Source organism: Aulonocara stuartgranti (genome assembly GCF_965226115.1).
Source record: "Aulonocara stuartgranti genome assembly, chromosome: 10".
Lineage (NCBI taxonomy): Eukaryota > Metazoa > Chordata > Actinopteri > Cichliformes > Cichlidae > Aulonocara > Aulonocara stuartgranti.
In genome coordinates, this window is record NC_138946.1 from 31,458,965 (window position 1) to 31,467,904 (window position 8,940).

The 8,940-nt window shown below is 41.2% G+C and overlaps 1 protein-coding gene across 1 annotated transcript in view; it reads left to right on the forward strand.

Annotated features, from left to right (window-relative positions):
• Positions 1-8,200, forward strand: part of LOC309715700 (RNA-binding protein Nova-1-like) — a 28,026-nt gene extending 19,826 nt beyond the window's left edge. Inside the window, exon 4 of the mRNA XM_082549019.1 lies at positions 321-8,200. Within this exon, the coding sequence (XP_082405145.1) occupies positions 321-1,340 (1,020 nt within the window). The 3' untranslated portion in view covers positions 1,341-8,200. The remainder of the gene's footprint in view (positions 1-320) is intronic.
• The last annotated feature ends 740 nt before the right edge of the window (positions 8,201-8,940 follow it).

The following is an 8,940-nucleotide window of genomic DNA, read 5'->3' on the forward strand; positions in this document are numbered from 1 at the left end:
CAGTAACACTTCATTTCCACAACACCTCGTTTATTAGTTGTGAGTAATAGTTGTGCTCTGGGCCATGACCCACAGTCTGGTAGGGTCAGGAAAATGTGAGGGTATATGGTTATTTTTACCTCCAGTTTTTCATAGCTAGACAGAGCCGTGTGGCAGCTGCAGCTTAAACCCCTGGGATTAACAAATCGCTGAGTAAAGCGGGGGCTGGTATAGTACTCTGACTCACTGAGAGACATCCCTCTTTCTGTCAGCCATTTGAGGCATGGTATATTCCTCATGTTATCTTTTATTGCTACCAAAGTGTTTCTGTTTCTCTACAGGCTAAATTGATTGTGCCCAATAGCACAGCTGGGCTGATCATTGGCAAGGGTGGAGCCACAGTGAAAGCGGTGATGGAGCAGTCAGGGGCTTGGGTGCAGCTCTCACAGAAACCAGAAGGCATCAACCTGCAGGAGCGAGTAGTAACCATCAGCGGGGAGCCCGAACAGAACCGAAAGGCCGTGGAAATCATAGTGCAGAAAATTCAGGAGGACCCTCAGAGCAGCAGCTGCCTCAACATAAGTTACTCCAATGTTTCAGGCCCAGTTGCCAATTCCAACCCCACTGGCTCCCCCTATGCTAATACAGGCGAAGTGCTGCCCAATGCAGCTGCAGCGGCTGCCACTGCCTCTAGCCTTCTGGGTCAGGCCGGATTGACAGGAATGGGCGCCTTCCCTGCCGCCATGTCCAGCTTATCCGGTAATGATCTGCTGGCCATCACCTCAGCTCTCAACACACTGGCCAGCTACGGCTACAACACTAACACCCTCGGCCTGGGCCTCAACCCAGCAGCTGCTTCAGGGGTCCTTGCTGCAGTAGCAGCTAGTGCTAACCCGGCTGCTGCTGCTGCAGCTAACCTTCTGGCCTCCTATGCTAGCGATGCCTCCAGCAGTGCGGGCCACCCTGCTACAGGTCTCGGTGGGTTTTCCTTGGGGTCTCTAGCAGCTGCTACTGGGGCTTCCAACGGTTACCTAAATGCTTCATCCCCACTGATGGCCTCCTCCCTATTGGCAACAGAGAAGCTGGCAGATGGTGCCAAGGACGTGGTTGAGATTGCTGTGCCCGAGAATCTGGTGGGTGCCATCTTAGGGAAAGGAGGGAAAACGCTGGTAGAGTACCAGGAGCTAACGGGAGCCCGCATCCAGATCTCCAAAAAAGGAGAGTTCATTCCTGGTACTCGGAACCGTAAAGTTACCATAACAGGGTCGCCAGCCGCTACGCAAGCAGCACAGTATCTGATCAGCCAGCGGATCACCTACGAGCAGGGCGTGCGCGCTACCAACCCACAAAAAGTGGGCTAAAAGGAAAAAGAAGAGGAAAGAAGGAAAGGATGAAGACAGAGATAGAAGGGAATTGAGAGAGAGTCATAATGGATAAGGAAGAAAAGAAACGTCCAAATATCTGTTCAATATTTCAGTATCAAATGAGAGAATCACAAAGGAGGAGGTGGGGGAGACAACCAAGATAAGTGTGTGTGATATGTGAATGTGTTTTTAGGACTGACGTCCTGATGTTTTTTAAAAGTTTGTGTCGAGTCCTTTTGATGATGGTGATCAGAGTAAGCTGAACTGGTCCACTGCCAAGCTGCAGATTCAAGGGTGAGGCCAAAGGGTTTCACCCTCCTCCAAAACCTCATAGCTTTTATTTTATTTCTTGTGTTTGGTTTTGTTGGTTTTAATTTCATTGCAAACCTCGGCTCCCGGTGAGTTGAGTGTGTCAGATGAAGTTCCAGCCAGCTAATAGAGCTGTTTTACAAACCTTGCTTGTTGTATACAATGCAGAAGGCATTGTGAACAGGGGTGTGGTTTTATGACACGCACCTGAGGTCATCTCAGTTTATGGGGAAGCAATCTGAGAATAATTTCTAAAAAAAAAAACAAAAAAAACATCTTTGTTGACATATGTTCAATTCTGGCTCATATCATAATTGAAGTTTCTAAATCTGGGTATTTTATATTTTCATCCTTTATTTATTGACATGGTCTCATTCAAACACAAATAGATTATTTAAACCTGTGACTGCAGGTTGATCTGAATGTAAAAACATTATTAGACTATTGCTATTTTTTATTTACAGGGATCAAATATTGTGTTGCAGTGAAAGAAATGTATAACTCAAACCCAGTCTGAACTTCACTGTTGCTGTTCGCAAGTATAGTTCAGGGGTTAAATAATCAATGTGAGAGGATAGAGGAGACACACAGGAATGTATAAATATATTTTACACGAACACACATAGACGATGCTCCCACAAACGCACAAACACTGAAACATAGTTGCATATTCAGTCACAAAACATGCAGAAATATGTCATTTAACCCATTTTTGGTGCTATAGAATTAAGTTGATATCTCCTTTACCATGGAATCAGAATCTCTCTGTGGCGACTAACCTTGCGACTTATTTTAAAAAGAGCTGCTGTCTCGTCCAGCCATTAGTAGCCCATTGGATCTGACGCAGCCTCTCACGTAATGACAAACGATCGATTTCAGGATCAAAGATGAAGAAAGCAATCCAGTCTTAATAATTAAATCCATTCAATGCAAATCTTTTGTTCTACCTTAGACATTTGTAACTCCCTAGATTTAACTGAAAGCTCAGACTACCTTCAAGCAGTGTGTCTAACCAGTTCAGTTCGCAAAAGGAACAAAGCACTACAAAAGCATTTTGATAAGTAAAGCTGTATGAACCAATGTCTGTGAACAAAGAAACTATTGCCTTTACATTAAGGGTACCAAATAGTCAAGAGACATACACTAATGAAAGGGAAGTAAAACGACACTTGAAATAAAAAAAAAAAGAGGCTTGGATTCACTTTTTGTGTGAGCCGTCCTTGCCAATTTGCATTAAGACAAAAAAGGGAAAAAAGGATGATTCTGCAGTTCATCCAGGCAGCCTTTTATTGTTCCCAAAACATGTTAACGCTCACTAACCTCAAGTGAAGCACATATTACAACATAAAATGTTTTGGCATTGTTGTCTTTTATGGGCAATTGTTTGTCTGAGGCAGGCAGGCTAATTGTCTTGAGTATTTCCAAGCACTCGAAGATTACCTTGGCTTCCTTCTGTGCTGCTATCCATAGTGTTCATCCTGAGTACACTGGGTCTCTGAAGACTGCACTGTGAGACATTAAGAACACAATGTAAGGTGTGTCTATCCCTGCTTGGGACATAAGTATATTTTAATGTGCACATGTATGTCACATACACAAAAACTACCAATACTGACAGAAGGGATATTGCCACAAGAGCATTTATACTCAAGCATCTTGTGACGTTTCTGTTTACCAATGCACTGCACTTAAATTAGCAGACATTTTTTCCCAACGACAAATTATTCCCATCGCATTTTCTTGCACAGTCCTGTTATGTCCACACCCCCCCACCACCCAGCTCTAAAGGCATCTTTCAATTGTTGTCCCCATCAACCCAAGCTCTATGATCAGCTTTCTGAATACACAGCTGTGAGGGTTGGTGCTGAGTTATGTTCAAGAAAACCAGAACCACACCCATGTTTTGGAAAAATTTAATGAAGAGCCTTTTCATTATCACGAATCATGTTTGAAAGTCAAATGGCTATGAAAGCATTCGAAATAACTCTTTGTGTCTGAACATTGTGCGTGACAACTGCAACAGCTGTGAGCCTTCTTAAATCTTTCCTTTCACTATGTGTCTGGAGGGCTTCGCAGTCATCCATTAATCCAATCTGGCCACCAGTGAATTCACAGCATAGGCTAACCTTTTACTGCCCAAAATTTTAGCATGTAATAAGATACAAGCACAAAACAAGGATATGTTCTATCAATGCAACTGGACTGCTTGACTGCAGAGAGCTGTCCTTCGACGGCTCTCTGATCGATACATCGTGCCAAACGCTATTTCTCTCTGCCCCTCATTAACTTTCCTCTTTCTCTCAACATTTTATTCCCCTGCATGCTGTCGTTTCTCACTGTTCTGAGATTCCTCCTGTGTCCTACTCCCTGTCCGTGCTTCTTCCTATACTGTGCTCTCCCCCTCTTTCTCCTTCCTCCTGTCTTGTCTTCTCATGGGTGGTGTGTTGGATGTGCTGCTGGTGGGCAAGTTATGCACTGTAGGTCATGAGGGTATGAAAATATTTCTGCGGGCCGCAAAGTTCACAAGGCTAACATGCATAGAAAACACCTGCCTCCAAAAACTGTGACACCCACCAAGACCAACCAGCAGCGTCAGCTCAAAGTATCAGATTTCCTCTCTAAGAAGAACAAGCAGACAGGTTTAGATAGTGAACTATGGCCTTTCAAGGGAAGAGGAAGCGTTGTTTTTTCCCAAAAGAAAGCGAGTCAAGGTCGAATAAATATTCATACACTGGCTGAGCTCAAGTTACAGCCTCCAAAAGAAAGCATAGTACGGACAGAGCGCATAGGTTAGCGAGAATAAGGTGGGAACTCGTTTGTGACCTCAAGCCGAAACAATGACATCCTTTATGCATATCCTCTTATCTGAAAATGACTAGACTTCATTTCTGTGGAATACAATATGTCATGTCATATGATCTATATGTACTTTATTGTAGCTATTCTAGTTTGTAGTCCAAATGCAGTCCAGCGTTGTCGATACAATGTGAAACTATGTTATATTTGTGTGGATGATGAGAGTGCCAACTAAGCCTGATTAAGATTAGCTTCGCGATTTGTTTGTGCATTACGATGACTCATCATCGACCGGTGGTGTCCATATTTCTGTCATTGATGATTTAGTTTGACAGTAAGAAAATGTAAAGAATATTGGAAGCAATATAGTAGCATGTTGTCCTGTTTTGTGTTTTATGTCTGTTGTATGAACCTTTGAAATTACTAAGATTTTGAATGAATAGGTTTACATGTACTTTTTGTAAGTTATGAAAATGCTGCTATTTGATAAGTAAACTATACAAAATATTTTAGTTGAAAAGATGTCTGGTCTGTTGATTAGAAACATGCTCTAAAAGGCTGGAGCATAAAACGAGGTGTATAGAATACTATACAGTATTGGTAAGATAGCAAAAGTAATAATAGACTCCATAGTACAACCTGTGCCAAACTAGACCTCTGCAGCTTCTGAAATTGTAGATGTGCGATCAAATGTTAGATATCAATAACTTGTTTAGAAGTGCTGATCAAGTGCCAATCAAACACTGTCTTTTAAGTTAAGAAAAGATAATCAAATACATGACTTAAGAAAACAAAGGACAAAGAACTTTTTGTGCGTTGTTTTATCCCATAGGTACATAGAGTAAGAGTTAAAGATTGTGATTTTTATGGATCCATGTTGTTTTACACTCCATGCATCCCTTGTGTGTTTGTTTGACCTGTGGCTTAAGTACTGCTGTTTTCTCACAAATGTCTCTATAGGCCAGCATGGACTAAGCATAACATGTTATAAGCATTCATAACATAGCCATTAACAATCAAAAATGTGTTTGTGGAGTTAGGTGTTATCTTTTTGCACGTCTTCTATTGCATGGTATCAAAGTAAATTATGGAGGAAAAAAAAACGTACAAAAGTTTGCGAGGTGTCTCGCAAACGTTCAAAGACATAACGCTGCATGCAGTCAAATGTAAAGCACTTCAGTTTTACTCGCCTCATGTTTAGAAAACAAAAAAAAGAAAGTTGTTTTTTTTTATTTTATGTTGTGAGTTGGGAGGGAGCTCATTATTGTCATGTTGGCCCGAAAAAAACAAAACAAAAAAAACCCACACACACGAAAACACATCTGAGATCAAAATTCCTCGTCAGTCGTCTTTGAACGCATCGTTAGATTTTTAGGTACAGTGAGGAGTATTACAAATGTGAAACAAGCAAACGTGAAAATGTTACTCAGTGCATTGGCTCCTTGTGTTTATAGGATATCAGGCATTCGTTTCTTTTACAAACAGGTTGAACCTCACGTCCCATAATCTCTTTATGTCACAGCTTGAAAGCCCAGATCTAATCTATGAATGTAACCATTTCCTGTTTCTTTTATTTTACGTTCTGTCAAATGGTCTTTAATGTAAATTCAGGGCAGGAATGTCAAATACATGTAGAGAATATCTATGTCAATAACAGATTTCAGCTACAGTCAGGTAGGCCTAACATGGCCACAGTCATGAATCAGATATGTTTTAACACAACTTCCGATTCGCTGTCAACATTATCTTGTTTGTTTGGTGTTGCATAAATGCACTTTACTGATCAGTGGGTCATACTGGGTGTGAAATGAAGCAAACCAGTTTAGTCGATTTGATTTGGTTTCCATTCTTTGCTGTTGCTATGATGTGACTTTATTTATTCCCTGATCCTGTCGGGTCTCATGAATGATGGAAAGGGCTGGAGTCTCAGACGAAATCGAAAAGTAGCATCTGTTTCCTCACGCGAAGGCTTCTCCTTCACATTTCCTTCAGCAGAGGTCTGTGTCAATCACTGTGTGCATTGTTTGGCACTAGAATGTGAAACCACAAAGGATCTGTATGCCTTTTTATCCCTCTTTTGCTTTGAAATTCCAAAATTTGAAAGCGGTTTTAACGCATCCAGCACACTGGCATCGAAACACTGGACTGAAGGATGCAAGCTCGAGGTCCGGCTGACACAAAGGCCGGGTCTGAGAGACTTAATCGGCACCAGCAAACACGAAGATTGCCTCTGCCACCTCAACGTAATGAAAATCAGAGGAAACGTTCGAACGGTTAAGGTCTAGTTACGCGAGTGATGTTCCTGTCTCATTCTGTGTTGCAAATCCCCTGTTGTTGCATTGACTGCTTCCCATCCGAGCGCTATCCGAGCTGCGGTATCATTCCAAAAGCTGTGATGTTTGTTTTTGATTTTCAGTCCAAATGTATTCGGGACATCCATCCAGCCCCACGGAGCCCTTTCACAAAGAAGGCTAGGACTGGTTTTAAATGTTACAAACTGGCTAAGGCTGGTCGCTCCTCTCTTTAAACCTCTTCTACTTGAGTCTCACACTCTCAGCCAACACAATATCACAATTTGTTTCATTACACGGAGCACCTGCTACCGTGTCCACCCTTTAAATGGTTTTTAGGTATTTCTGAGCCCTTTCGTCTGAGGAAAATACAGGATTCTTTGCCAACCACACATGAGGCCATTATTGTGTTTGACCCTCTGAACCTCCCATGAACTTTGTTGACCTTTTCCATCCTCGAGAACTCGTATATATGTGTTGGATATTTTACGCCACTTTAACTGTCAAACTCTGCCAGACTGTTCTTTCATTTCCAGTTATTTGGACTACTCTGCGGGGTTGACTGCTTGCTTAAGTGTAAAGCATGCCGTACCTTGCAAACATTTTCATGCCATTGTAAATTTTCTTTCTGGGGTTCGGTTTTAATGTTGTTTAACCTCTGTTCTTTACATCTCAGAAGAAAAAAAATGGACTGACAGCATAAGATCAAATATTCCAACCTAAGCAAAGTGATGTTTTGTTGATTGGGTTCTCTTTGATATTAGCGACGACAGTTCTGTCTTTCATCTGTGACGAGCGCGGAGAATCTGTGAAAGTCCACAGTGTTACCTACTTAAAGGGCTTTCTAGGACAGCATTTAAAGTCCTCTGAATATATTCAGAAAGGAAAATGCCTTCTTGTGCCATTTTAGAAAAAGTGCGAAAGCTTTTTATGGCAAATGTTTGTCAGCAAGAGTGCCAAATAATTCCATACTGAGCCAAAAGGCCGCCAGCCTACATTCTAAATGTGAGATCACTGGAATGGTTCCGTCCCATTTCCACTCCCCTTGAAAAACATCACCCTAATTGTACAATGTTTGAGCTCATGTACCATTATTGTTATGCTGCCAGTCTGTTTTCTGCTTTTGTTAAAGGAACATCTCAGAAGCAGTATATTTTCTAAATGATACACCGTTAATAAAAAGAAAACAGCTACTATGGTGAGGGAATGAGAGGATTTTAAAAGTGTCATTGATTTTATTATTTAGTTAATTTGAACATTATTCATTAATAGATTTAACGGTAATGACTATTTAATGTAACTGTAGTACTGTGTTTGTAAAAGAAAATTCAGTGAGTTGTGTTTTATGACTCGTGGACTACCAGTGAAGTCAGCATTTCAGTGTTAATAATTGAATTGTTTTTTAAAGATTATTTTTGCGACGGCAACAAAGAGTCATTATAAATGTTCATTTTAACATCACTTGTCTTCCGTTGCTTTTATTCTCCACCCCGTCCCTCTGCTCTGTCTCACTTGAGTGAAAGGTTGAGTGTTTACATAATTGCAACCAACACGTTCTATGAATAGATCGATTTCTGAAGAGCCGAATCTGAGCACGCACTAAACGTGAACAGCGAGTATGTTTACATAGACGCAGTGCTCACACGAGGAATCGGACTGGTTACGTGAGGGAAAGCGGCATCAATTTCACACCATGGATTTATCTAATAGCTGGGTTTATTTACTGAAGACAGAGTTTTAGACAGTCGATACTATATTTACATCATTATGTTGCTCGGCGTGTTGTGTTTCCTTGCATTGAGTGACTTTGATCAGACCTCACATACAAATATAAACATTTTATTTCATTTAGTTAAGCATTCAAGGGAAACATTGAAATGTTTGACTTTTCTGTGATCACAGTCAAAACGGGGGATTTTATAGGTGGAGGCCAGTCCACAGTTTTTACCCTGGTATTTTTCTTTTACCCTACTGGGTTGATTAAAATGGGTGAATTTATGCTACGATGACCTGATCAATAACTATACTCACTGACCTGTCAGGATGACACACTATACAAAAAATAACTGCAGTGAAAACACTTTGGTAAGTGAATGTAAGCGTGACACAGTGTGAAGATAGACATCCTGCGCTAGTTTTACTAATTTTAATCAAAATGTGCTCAGTAATCACTGGTGAGGGAGGGCGGGTGCACTGTGAAA